This window comes from Aquarana catesbeiana, linkage group LG01 (genome assembly GCF_042186555.1).
Source record: "Aquarana catesbeiana isolate 2022-GZ linkage group LG01, ASM4218655v1, whole genome shotgun sequence".
Lineage (NCBI taxonomy): Eukaryota > Metazoa > Chordata > Amphibia > Anura > Ranidae > Aquarana > Aquarana catesbeiana.
In genome coordinates this window covers 63,121,305-63,135,728 of record NC_133324.1, presented here as the reverse complement: position 1 = coordinate 63,135,728, position 14,424 = coordinate 63,121,305, and the positions used below count along the sequence as shown (strand labels likewise).

At 37.6% G+C, this 14,424-nt stretch overlaps 1 protein-coding gene across 3 annotated transcripts in view; it reads right to left on the bottom strand.

Moving 5' to 3' along the window:
* SKOR2 (SKI family transcriptional corepressor 2) overlaps positions 1-14,424 on the bottom strand; it is a 75,319-nt gene that overhangs the window by 34,816 nt on the left and 26,079 nt on the right. For 2 of the 3 annotated variants that reach the window (XM_073619385.1, XM_073619366.1), the window contains exons 2-3: positions 7,890-9,695; positions 7,382-7,439 (exon numbers count right to left, since the gene is read on the bottom strand). In XM_073619385.1, the coding sequence (XP_073475486.1) occupies positions 7,382-7,439; positions 7,890-9,650 (1,819 nt within the window). In that variant the 5' untranslated portion in view covers positions 9,651-9,695. Of the gene's footprint in view, positions 1-7,381; positions 7,440-7,889; positions 9,696-12,334; positions 12,612-14,424 lie in introns of those variants that run through there. The other variant, XM_073619375.1, reaches the window with a different exon arrangement.

Here is a 14,424-nt window from a genome sequence, read left to right as displayed (position 1 = left end):
ATACAGTCCCTATGCCTAGCGTGGGCATCTTCACTATGAAGAAAATTTTCTGCTGAGCAAATGGTGGGTAAATGGATCTGTGTGTCTTTCATCCCCCAACTCATATGCTTATGACTGGTTTGCAATAGTGATGTATCCTAAAGTATGCATGTTTACAGTGGCACACATAGTCACCAAACAGGCCCTTTGCAAGATTTGCTAATTTTTGAACCCCTCATTCAACTGCTTCTCAACTACATTTGCTGTATAAAACTAGACAACAGGATAGATGCAGGTCAAGAGTAGCCTCTGAACTCTTTCATAGATCATAATGTTCAACTGGGGCCAGACACTGGACACTCCCAATCCTTTCACTCTAAATGGTGAGAAAAGAAATGAGGCAAGCATTCTGCATGTTACACCACCAGTTGGGCAACGAGTGGTCGCAACCTGGTTCCACTTGAATATTACACTCCAGGTTAGGACCTGATGAAGAATGCTCTCCAGTTCTCCTGCCCTTGAAGTGAGCAATGTCCAAGAGCAGATGGGGTGTCTTTCCAACCCTCAGCTAATATAAATAAGCCCCCCGAGTTGAAGAGGGCCCGTGTGGTCCTTGAAGACGTACTTGCACAGTCTGTACAAATTATATATCTGCTCCGGCATGTTTGTAAATGTGTAGACACCCCCAACACTAGTTTCTTTCATCAGAATCCAGTAGAAACAGGCCAACAAGAGAACTATTGGGGGGGTGGGGTCTGCTCTAATTTTTACGTTAGCCATAAGCATCTTGATCGTTGGCTGATCGTGCTGGAGAGAACCAAGCAGGGCCACAACCATCCAATGTCTAGAGGTAAATAAATCCATTCTGGAATCAAGTGATTCTTAAGTCTCGCACTTGTGATTTTGTTTCTGGTGAAAACTCGCCAGTGGCAAGATCGCTGCCATAGCTTGACCAGCAAGACGTTGCTACCTAGCTGCTCACCTGAGTGAGATTCTGCAGCATTCTGGCCTAGCAAGGGAGCAATTCCATTAGGCCAAGTTGAACTTCTCCTGTGGGATTCAACTGCTGGCAGCTGTGTCGCCAGCAACAGAATTGTGACATTGGTCTTGGTATTTGGCACGTCTAGTTTTTTATGGCAAAGCTTGAATTTATGAATCATAAAATTCCTGAAGCCAGCCAATCAGAATTGTTGGATTCCTTGATTCCTTGATTCCTTGCATGCAGAAATAGACTACCTCAGTACAGGTCGCTTTGTTTTAAATGGAGCCTTACCCACACAGTAAACAAGTCAAAGCAATTCTCCCTTTCTAATCATACTTAAACAATATAGATGGATCAGGTTTATTGTGAATTAAAGCCAAACTCCAGGCAGATCTAAAGAAACACCATTTAATGCAGTTACATGTTAAATTAAAACCAATAAATGTTTTTTTTTTCTTTTTTGCAGCTAAAGGAATCTGTCTTAATATCAACCTGTTGTATTATCTTGTTTAACAGTACTGACCCTCTTCCTCTAATTGCAAGATAACAGACCGACTGCCATCCACCCAACACTCACTGCTTAGTGCCTACTAGTAGACCCAGTACCACCAGTTCAATTTTAAACTGTACTATCAAAATGAATGCTGTTGTTTTAGCATTGTTACATTGGCCAAGTGTTGCAGCCACTTTTATTGTCAACTGCATTCTCATGCCAAATATAATAGATAGCTCTTGGACCAATCAGGTTAAGGTACAAAGAGATACATATATATATATATATATATATATATATATATATAAATATATATATATATATATATATATATATATATATATATATATATATATATATATATATATATATATTTATATATATATACTGTATATACATTATCTGCCAAATATAATAGATAGCCCTTGGACCAATCAGGCTAAGGTACAAAGAGATACATATATATATATAAATATATATATATTTATATATATATACTGTATATACATTATCATTCTACTGCTGCTCCTGTTTTATCCAGTCTCAGGCTGGGGGCAGGTAGGTGACCAAGCTGTGTTGTTTAATTGCAGTAGAGAAAAATTAGGCCACTAACCTGGCTGTGCTGTCCATCTAGGCTGTGGAAATTTCAGGACTTGATGGACAAAATTATAAATCTTATCTGTTTGCCTGGAGTCTGGCTTTGGGCATATATCACAATGACTCTTGTGCATTAAAGCAGGCTGCAGGAATTAGACAGCGATTGGACATTTGTAAATGATCTGCTGGGGGAACACTCTTTGACAGCCTACAGACATGAATGCCTATAGTAAAAAGTGTTACATGTTGTGTGCAAAATGTTTATCCCAGAAACAAATCATATATTAAGGGAGCAATAGCTTTTGGTCAATATCAGCTAACCTGGATGCCAGATGTTGTATCTATCTGTCATCTGTGAGAGGGATAGGGGGTGACATTTTGGCACTTCAATTGATTTCTAGAGGTTGATTTACTAAAAGCTAATAGGCTGCAATGAAATGATTCCTTAGCTTAGATAATTTAGTGAAAGTTAACTTTGCAAAGAATACTCAATGCCATGCATGGATAATAAAAAAAAGTGTATTTTTGCTTGCACATGATAGAAGTCACCAGTGGCAGCCGGTGCTCAATATTTGGGGGGACGGCAAACTAACGACACCCCCCCTTCGCAGGAGACAGACGGGAAGGCGGCGATTACCCCCCCGCACGCGGGAGATGGACGGGAATGCACCGATCACCCCCCATCGATCAGCGACAAGAATGCGGCCCTGCGCCCCAAGTACCTTCCTTTTTTTAAAGCCAATTAGAGTCTCAGGCTCTAATCACATGCTTCAGAAAAACAAACAAACATTGGAATCCATGCGTCCGGCGCCCTGTATGTAGATTAGGGGTCGGGTGCACGGATTAGGGGGGCGGCCCTTATGGATGGGCCCCCACTGGATGTCACTAAGCTAAGGGGAAAATTCCCTTGCAAAGTGCAAATTCCCTTGCAAAGTGAACAGTCTGTTTGCCTTTAGTAAATAACCCCACTAATGTCTATGTCTTTACTTAGGGTGAACACACACAAAGCAATATAGTTGCATAGTATGGCTAATGATGTGATGTTCGCTACATGTTTCACAAATGAGTGAACAAAGCGGATAATTACCATCTGAGCTGCATTGAATTAAATTTATAATCTGATTTCCTATCAATTTCTACAGATAGATCTCTGCTGACACCTCATAGGCCATGATTCAGAAGACAGTTTGGCATGCAAGTTAAAAGAAGGACCAACCAATTTATTCTTACATGATCAGATCAAAGTGTACATGGCCAACTATAGACTGGGTTTAAATTACATTAATTGCTAATTATCCCAACAAATCTGGAACAGACAGCTATTTCTATACACCTGAGCTGAGAAATACTTGTTTCAGCAATTCATACAGATGTCCTTGACAGGAACAGTTGTCATGGACAAAGGAAATTGTCCATGGTAATGCTAAATACAGTGCAGCTTACTTAACAGATTTTCATAAGCCAAGCTGGACATACATGTGTAGATATTTTTTTTTTTTTTTTTTTTTAGGATCTGTGAATTGTCCCATCGTGTAAGAGATCAGTCATTGCAACGTTGGCTAAAACCATTCCACAAATCTATGTTTTTTTGCACCAAAGATATGGAGTTCCCGTCTAATGAAAAGCGATGGGATCCTTAACATTGGTCATTCAGTTGCAGGGATTCTCCAAAATATTTATAGGGGGTGGCTCTAAAAAAATTTTGAATCATGTTTTGACCTTACATGGAAAAATATTCCTGTATCTGATCACTCAATGCCTTTGGAAGTTTGGTGGACATGACCAAAGAACCGTCTTGTTATGTTTATGGTCACTGGGCATGATGACCCAATGAGGATGATATAGTATAAAAAACGAATGAACTCCTAAACTGGTCAAAGTACTTCTTTGCAATTGCCGCCACCGGGGCACAAGAAGTATTTCCTTTGTCGCTAGCATCTACTTTGATGAATGTATTTGGCTATGTAATAGCAAACCGTGCCAGCCCCAACATTGCAGCTAATAACAATTTCATCTTTAGGTTAGCTGTTAGAAAATATTCCTGCTTATATTTGGCATTGGGGTTTGAGTGATTATTGGGGTACGTTTTTTGTACGTTTTTTGTAAACAAGATAGTCGTTTTTATATACAGGGCAGCAATTGGTAAAAATCCATCTAAAACCTCTGAACACCTTTGGTTTCTTGGAAGATCACCGACGAGAATCCCGAATAGTAACAATTATATAACATCAAATATCACAATTCCTTGTGGCAACTACTGCATTATACTTTGACAAAATACTTTTAATTAAGAGCCAGAATGATCATGTACAGTACAAATGTGATTTCCATTATTATTATTTTTTTATTTACATGTTTAATGTTACAATGTGGTTTGCTAAAGGTGGATATTTCCCACCGATTTTTCCAATTCACCATTCTATAGTTTGATAATCACATACAGTATTTTATATGAAAATTAATATATATATATATATTTTTTTTTTATGAGAATGAACCAAAGCGTGTAAACAAGAAGCCATTCTAGTCCAGGGAACTAGGAGTCCCAGCAAGCAGGTGAATGTGTGGGTTTGCTGGGTCTCTTACTTCCTCTACAGCTCTGGGGTCACAAGATAAGATGGGATATTTAAACCAAACTACTTAAACATATAAGGTTTTACATTCACAGGCATACAGGGGTATAAGCTGACACCAGAAAGTAGAGCAGCTATAAGTGTATTTATAGTTTTATATTGACAGGAGAGCTATGACACTGTTCCCAAGAAAAGGCCCGGTTCACATTTGATTCATTAAGTCTAGTAATACTGGTCTTGCCATGTAACCTTTTATGTTAATAGAAGGGCACATGGCGCATGGAAGGCTGATGTAAATGAAGATTTAACATGGCAGCTAGGGCTCAAACAGGTCTCCGCTTCTCTATTACAACATACAGACTGACTGTGCCAATGTGACCATCAAGAGATAGACACATTATTAGAAAGACAAATAAACAGACAGAAGGCTAAATCGAAAGATAGATTTGGATAAGTATATAGATTGTAAGCTCCAACGAGCAGGGCCCTCTGATTCCTGTTGTACCAAATTGTATTGTAACGTCTGCCTTTATTTTGTAAGCGTTGAGCAAACCGTTGGCGCTATATAAAACCCTGTATTATAATAATAATAATAATAATAATAATAATAATAATAAATAGATACATAATACTTTATGAATCTTTCGCTAGTCTTCCTCCTTCTTTATCAGCATATATGTATGGATATGATCTTTCTTCATATAAGACAGATTCATTTTTTGCTGTATACAGACTACTGACTATATCCTTCTTGCTTAGGTACATGGGAATGTTTTCCTGTATATATATATATATATATATATATCTATATATATCTATCTATATATAGATAGATAGATAGATAGATAGATAGATAGATAGATAGATAGATAGATAGACAGATAGATCTATATATATATATATATATATATATATATATATATATATATATATATATATATATATAGATATATATCTATATAGATACAGATATATATCTATATATATATATATATATATATATATATAATATATATGCACACAGAAAAACATTCCTATGTATCTAAGCAAGAAGGCTGTAGTCAGTAGTCTGTATACAGCAAAAAACTACCCTGTCATTTATGAAGAAAGATCACATCACGCCATGACATCACTGGGTAATCAGCAGTGAGAAAATGAATGAGCTTATCACCATTTACTTAAATCTCTGACTCTTCTGCATAGCAGCTCCATGGAGTTGGCTGGCCATACATTATACAATTTTCCTTTAGATTTACTAAAACCATATAATATGGAGGTTAAACCTAAACACTTTCAATTTGTATGCAGGCAATGTGAAAAAAAACAAAAAAACAAGCGTATGATACTTTAATAGTGTTGTGCTATACTATGAAAGCCAGCAATAAACTATTTTTTTAATGCAACACAAATAATATACACAGATCAAAACCAAATATTTCACATGATATATACATGATATATAGATCTATAGACATTGTAAATATGGTTGTTTCATGAATCTGAGATAATGTAAGTCATTACAATCAGGTTTTATAAGTTCTAATGCTGCCCAATAATGATCAAGTTGGTAAATGATCTACTTCCCTAACAATTTGACCTCTATAGACGCCACCTGTTTGACCGAATGAGGGAAAAGTCAAAAGCCCAAAATGGATTCTGCCAGACAATGGAAATGTTCTCTCAAGAAAAGGCCAAAGACAGGGGTATCTTCTAGGTCAGGGGTCTCTAACTTTTCTAAACAAAGGGCCAGTTTACTGTCCATCAGACTTTAGGGGGACTGTGGCAAGTGGGGACTAGATAATTCGATTATGCCTAAGGCTTGCTGGTCAGTGGGAGTAAAAACATTACATAGCAACCCTGTGGTTAGTAGTAGGAGGAATAGTGCCCAATCATTGATGTCAGTGGGAGGACTAATACCCCATTGTTGAAGTCAGAGAGAGGAATAGTGCCCCAAGGGTCGGATAAAGGCAAGCAAGGGACCTTGTCTGGTCCATGGGCCGCAGTTTGGAGACCACTGCTCTAGGTGAACAAGTGAATAAAATGAAAATTCTACTGAAACTATTGTGCATTTTGATGCTAAGTTCATTCTACTGCGATAATCAGATCTTCCAACTGCCATCTCATGTTTGTGGGTTGCTTTAGCATAGACCCCCCATGGGATCATCTGGTAAGATGAAAGGTCACGTGCTGCCTTTTAATTGTGTACATGTCAGCTAATGCTTAATTCTTAAGCAGCCTACGTTGAATGCTGGCTGGCCCTGCTTCGTTGCCTATCTGTAGAATCTAATCTAACAAATTTGTCTAATGAAAAATTATGGTGCAAAGATTGTTCACTCTGGACAAGCTCATACTTATCCCTTTGGAATGGGACAAATCATGTTTAGTAGACATCTCCTAGGCTGGCCTCTTTTGGAGAAAAACAACAGATATAAGCTAGGAAAAATCTAACCCAGAGGATCGTCTTTACCGCCCCCCCACCAAAAAAAAGAAAAATTGGGCAGGGCCTCTCTGCCATGGACAGATTTTGACTATAGATATATTAAGTTTCTTCTGTTCAACCCCATAAGTAGTCAAATTAGGCAAACCTACACTGAAGTGTGTAGATACCTTTACAATTAACGTTTTTCAATTTAATAACCACTCTATAGGCAACAGCAGAATATTATTAAACTGCGAGTTACTCAGCTGCTCAGAATAGCAATCTGTTAATTGAATAATTCAGTCTCTCAGAATTAAAAGCCAGTACAGAAAAATTACCTGCGTAGGAATCGTCCTTCGGGGGTAAGTTACCATTATCTTCCTTGCCTTTTTGTGTCTACAATAAAGAAACATAATGTATATGCTATATGCACAGAATTGGCTGCATACATTACAATATACCACATGTATAAATTACTGTTTAAAGCGACATATGAAACCACATAATATACACGCCTGTTTTTCTCCAGAAAAATTCAGGTCTATTAAGAGCTTGTTGTTCCATGACTGTAATTATCAACATTCTCTCTATAAGGCTTCTCAGCATATAAAATATACCATATGGGTCTAAGAAAAAGCACACACACCTCCATCAAGTAGAGAGGGGCCTATTTGCATGTAAAACATTGCTCTCTGTGGCATTGTGTTAAAAAGCTAAACACATTGAAGATTTCATTTCTTTAGGGCATCTAGTTATCAATCTTATTATGCATACATAACCCGTTCAGCCTAAAGCTGCATTTAAATAATAATAATTAGCTCAGCAGCCCGGCGGGGTGATATTTACTTCTTTGTAGCAGGGCTCCTCCAGTGATGTATGACGGGGGCTTGAGTCTTTTGGGGTGGAAGAAGGATGCTCTACGCTTTCCAGTTTCTCAGCCTGGGCTTCGTTCCTGGAACCAGAGAAAGAGGACCTGTCCTTGCATGTTTTCTCATTGCTTTCTGCCAGACCTCTGCTTTGGAGGAACTGGCTGCTTAGGCTCTCCTCTTCCTCCTCATCAGGCTGCTTGTTGGTTTCCACATCCACATCCTGCTCTTCATCTGAGTCTGAGCTGTCACTTTGGTAACTGCAGCTGGTTCCAGGCGAGATGTGCCGATCGCCAGGGAAGTCCTCAAGGTTGCCATGCAGTTTGGCAATGCTATCTGTGTCCTTGACCACTGGCCTGAAGGCGGAGTGGTAGCTTTGCTTCCGGATGGGGAAAGGGGGAACCTCCAAAACATTGGTTCTAGTTTCAGAGGAAGGCCTGATGTCACTGGATACAGGAGAGCTGGAACACTCATTTTCAAAGAGACTATCCCCAGTTGTGCTGAGACTACTACCATCACTTTGGTCAGCTAGCTCAAGGAAGGCCTGTCTCAAAGTAGGGTTGTCTGTGATAGAGCTAAGGGCGCTAGGCTGAGGCTGGAGATAGGTAGGAACAGGAAGGCCACCAGGAGTTCTAGGTGGCCAAAACATACAAAAGGGGGGATAAAATGCATCTTTTCTCCCAGGCCAGAAGAGACCAGATAGGGCACTGGTCTTCTGACCATTAACAGCGTCACTGTCATCTTTCTTCTGACACAAGCCAAAGGCAGGAAAGGTGTATGGACTTGGAAAAAGAGTACTAGCTTGAAACTTTTGCAACATGCCAAACCCTTTGCTGGGCACTGGAATGACAGGGTAACTTCTTGGAGCCTTATTTGTGATGTTGGGGGACTCAATCTCTTCCTCCTCTTCAAACCGTGGCCTCTTCTGGTTAAGTTCTTGCCCAATCATATGTGACAAGACTCCATTAGGTGCCTTTACAGAGTTCAATGAATGGCAGTGCCCATGACTTAGAGCTCTTTTACGGCTTCCCCCATTAAACATGGCTTTCACGTCTTCCCAGGCAAACAAAATTTCTTCTGCCGAAGACTTATCTGTCAGTTTTAAGTGTCTTCTCCAAGAGTTAAAGTTGGCAGCATCTGGCTGGGTGTATTTAGCCTCTGGAGTTCGATGTGAGTGGAAGATAAACTTATTGGGAGAGAAGTACATGTTGCAGTAAGTGCATTTGATACACTTCGCCCGGGAGCTGTTGTACCTTGCTGGGATGAAGTTCCCTCTGCTTCCCCAAGCACATTCATGAGTCACATCAAATGCAAAGTTATCTGGCAGTTTTGGAGGCCTGTTTTCTCCTAGGAAGGATTTGCAAAGTCTCTCAGCCTCTCTCTTGGTGATCATCCCACATCTTCTTGAAGAGATAGGCATTGCTCCTGCCCTCCTCAAAATTTCCAGTTGCACTGGGGTGCACTGCACACAAGTGATACCAAGTGCTACCCGTCTGTTATGGATCTCATTGTAGCTATAGTTCTTTAAGAGGGTGTTGGAAATTTGGGCGAGACACAATCTCTCCTGGCCGTCAATGACCAGAGATACAATCGGGATGCCATACAGAATGACCTGGCTGACTTGGTTAGGCTTCATGCCCGGGTGACCGACCCTGGACTGGCCAATAGTGTCTTGTTGGTAGCTAGTTGGTGGGGAGGCCAGGAGAATGTCGTTAGTGCCTGCAAGTGGGCTGGTAGCCATCTCTGTAGATATCAGTGGAAGGAATATCTTTGGTGTGGTAGTTGCCTATAATAAAAGAAAAAAAAATACATATATAATGAGTAATGTTTAGATGAAAATACAAGTTAATAATTTTGATTTACTCTTTATTACCAATAAATTTTGGGAATAGTGAGGTCAAATAACTGGGGAGCAATTCAGAGGGCCATGGTTCTCCATAGTGTTAAGTCTGCAGGTTCCATGGGCTAACCCAAAATAGCCCATCAGTGTTACAAGCAATTATATAAAGGTGGAGGGCGTAGGGGTTTCGGTATTACTAAATAGACTTCCTTTGTGAACTGGTGGTGGGACTTGACGACAGGTAGTGATGTGGATGGTCTTAATATAAGAAGAAGATAAAAAATGACTAAATATTATATTTATGTTAATTTAAAATTTAAATAGAATATATGTTGTTAGCTTAAGTAATTTGGGCTACAATAGTTTTTATTAAGCTTAATATTCACAAATGTATTAAGCTAAATCTTAGAAGTTCGAATCCTTAACAATGTAGCTAGCTCAGCAGTGATACAGTGCAGCCATTAGAAAAATTGCCCATTTTAAGCGTTTCTTAATTGTGCAATTGCTGCCTACAAAGTAACCAATTGTGTATAGATGTGCCTGGGAAGGCATCTGCATGTGCAAACAATAGGTGATGTATGCTTTGCTACAGGGTGTTCTGTTTACAAAGCAAGGCTGTCCATAATGTAACTATTAATTAAAACACAATTAACCTCTTTACTCTGCAAGACTGCATGTAACCCAGAACTATTCTCATTAAACACAAGATGAGGCAGCCATGAATGAGACAGATCTCATATGATGAGATCACACAAAATGCCACAATCCATCTCACCAACACTCCTTTCACATGTCAACTAAACAATGACCTTTTAATATGTTGGAAAACTAGGCTGTAGCTATTTATTTTACTACCGTACAGTCCCCTGATTAATGATTTATCCATAACTAATGTATATAAAAAAATAATTTCTCCATAAATACATTTACAAAATAAATAAATAAAACATATTGTAGATGTTTATTTAAATATTGTCTGTTGGGTCATTTAACTTAACACAATAATAAATCAGTACATCTATCTATCTATCTATCTATCTATCTATCTATCTATCTATCTATCTATCTATCTATCAAATATATGCACAATGTACATTACCCTTTCAACATTAGCAAAAAAAATGTATTATTTGTAGATTTGGACTGACAAAACTGTTTGTGTTAGTTTTTTTTTTTAAGTTATAACTAAATTTATATATATATATATATATATATATATATATATATATATATATATATATATATATATATATATATATATATATATATATATATATAAAGAATTATATTAAGCTTTAATATATTAATACATTTATTTCAAATTTATAAAATAAAAAAAGAAGAAGAAGAAGAAGAAGAATTATATTAAGCTTTTGTATTGATTGATTCAATTAAAACTAATTGCTCAAAATGAATTTGAAGAAATTAGGATTTGTAAAAGTTTGTGACTTAAACACCTGCCCTTACTGCTTCTACATAGTCCAAAATATGTCACCTCTACATGTTGCCTGTCTTTTAATTGATAAAGTGGGTTTATAGAAGCAAATGGGCAATAGACCTAATAATAGAAATAATAGAAAATAATAGAATATAAAAGAAATGGACCTAACCCCAACACTATATATGTAATATGTGGTAGTCCTGCAGCATTCTATGCAAGTTGGTTCTTTGGCTCTCCTGTATGGAGACTAAAAATCACATGTGTGTTCTGAGGACAGCAAGTTCCAGAGGTTGGAAATAGATCAGAATAGTAATGTCATATAAAAATAAGTAATAAGGCATATAAAAAAAATTGTAATAGGTCATATAAAAATGTAACAGATGTTTTCTGACAGAACACATATTCGTAATATACTGGCCTAGTCTGAACATAATTAAAGCTAGTTTATTTTGCATAAATACTACTACTACTACTACTACTACTACTACTACTACTACTACTGCTATACTAATAATAATAATAATAATAATAATAATAATAACAATGTGACTAATAAATGTTCAACAATAAAAAAATAAAAATAAAAAATCATAAAAAGAAAATAGAAAACAGAACTACAAAGAAATAGAACAATATCAATAAGAAAACAATATGGGGAACCAGATGACAATTAAATATGTAAATATAAATGTAAAATAAACCTAAAATAATATCAAATAATACCAATAGCATAATGATAACAATAATAATGTGAGTAATAAAAGTTCAACAATGAAAAAGTACAAAAAAAAATCATAAAGAGAAAATAGAACTAGAAAGAAATAGAACAAACATATCAATAAGAAAAAATAGAGAAAAAAAGCCGATGACAATTATATATATATATATATATATATATATATATATATATATATATATATATATATATGAAAAAGTAAAATAAACCTAAAATAATATCAAATGAACTCCTTCACAACCCGACAATGTATGTATAAAAGAAAAGGAAAACACTCTCATCACTCCACAGAAGGACAGTTTGCAGTTATTAAATTGCAGTTTGCAATAATTAAAACGAGAGCATAGCACACAAGGAGTAAATAAATGACCAGTGAAAGGAAGAAGATAAGACATGTGGAATGAATACCTAGAAGAAGTAGAGAGAAGATGTGTCTATAGGACTCCTGTGCACATCTTGCGGTGAGGAGGTGCCGGCAGTCCTTGTGCTCAGTGTGGGTTAGGAAGACATATGCAGCATCTCGTCTCTATTAGCCACAGACAGGCTGGAAGGTGAGAAGTGCTTTTCCAGCCCCCAGTGTGATACACCACACAGCCCAGCCTCACATCCTCTGCATCCTCCTCATCCTCTCCCTATCTACAGCTCTGCTGGACCTCCAGGTGACGTCACCTCCCTGCAATTAACCCTTCCACACCCAGGGACCTCTTTTAAGATCTGCTTTATATAAGGAATATTCAGATACCTTAATTCCACCCCTCCCCCCACTTCCACCCTTCCCTCCTTCCCCCATATTTATTTTTAAACAGATTTTTCTGAATCAGGTAGGATTAGATTGTGTAAATCAGACTGCAATAAGGTGATTAAATAGGGACATCTATCTATCTATCTATCTATCTATCTATCTATCTATCTATCTATCTATCTATATACAGACCCTCTCTCTCTCTCTCTCTCTCTCTCTCTCTCTCTCTCTCTCTCTCTCTCTCTCTCTCTCTATATATATATATACACACACACACAGAGATAGATAGATAGATAGATAGATAGATAGATAGATAGATAGATAGATAGATAGATAGATAGATAGATAGATAGATATTTTAAGAGAATGATAATCATTTCTATATCTACACACATATATATCTTTTCTCCAGCGGTAGTGAAATGTCATCATGATGTGTGGAGAAGAGATAAACCAGGATAATGCAGGCACAGTTTATTAAAGGGACACATTTGGGCGAGATTTACTAAAACTGGTGCACACAGGAATCTCGTGCAGCGCATAGTAACCAATCAGCTTCCGGGCTTTATTGGCAATGCTTAATTGAACAAGCTGAAGTTAGAAGCGGATTGGTTAGGACGCACAGCTGCACCAGATTCTGAGTGCACCAATTTTAGTAAGTCTCCCCCATAGGCAAACATTATTTTATTGATCCTTACCTATGTAAAGTCTGCCTCGTCATCTCTTTTTTCCTTCTATTGGATACATAGTAATTCTATTGAGAAATCCATTGAGGCCACAGTGTGGTCTAGTGGGGGGAGACCCCTCACAAATCAGTTACTTTTTTTTTTTTTTTAACAATTGCTTTCATTGCTGAGTAATCAACAGTGGAAACTCACCGGGCCTGGGATGGCGCTGCAAGGAGTCGGGCAGTGTTGCAAGTTTCATAACGCTGCACCGAAGTATGAATTTAGCATCAGTATTTATTTTATCTTATTTAGTTGATTGCTGCATGTCCAGGCATTCATAAAAAAAAATTGAAGATACTGATGGGTTTACATAAAATCTATCAATCTATCTAGTTATATCTAGCTATCTCTATATAGTCTCTCTCATTCTGTGTGTGTGTTCTCTCTCTCTCTCTCTCTCTCTCTCTCTCTTTCTCTCTCTCAACACACACACATTGTATATCTATGTGATAAATTAAGAAATAGAGAAATGGAAAGAGAGAGAGAGAGAGAGAGAGAGAGAGAATATATATAGAGAGAGAGAGAGAGAGAGAGAGAGAGAGAGAGAGAGAGAGAGAGAGAGAGAGAGAATATAAAGAGAGAGAGAGAGAGAGAGAGAGAGAGAGAGGAGAGAGAGATGAGAGAGAGGAGAGAGAGAGAGAGAGAGAGAGAGAATATAAAGAGAGAGAGAGAGAGAGAGAGAGAGAGAGAGAGAGAGAGAGAGAGAGAATATAAAGAGACAGATAGAGAGAGAGAGAGATAGAAGAGAGAGGGGGTCTATCTATCTATCGATCTCTTCTCTCTCTCTCTCTCTCTCTCTCTCTCTCTCTCTCTCTTTATATACTCTCTCTCTATATCTATTTATATATAGATCTCTCTCTGTATCTGTCTCGCGTGTGTATCTCTCTCTTTTCCTCCTCCTCCGTTGTTGTTGTTGAGAGAGATACACACGCGAGACAGATACAGAGAGAGATCTATATATAATATATATAGAGAGAGAGTATATAAAGAGAGAGAGAGAGAGAGAGAGAGAGAGAGAGAGAGAAGAG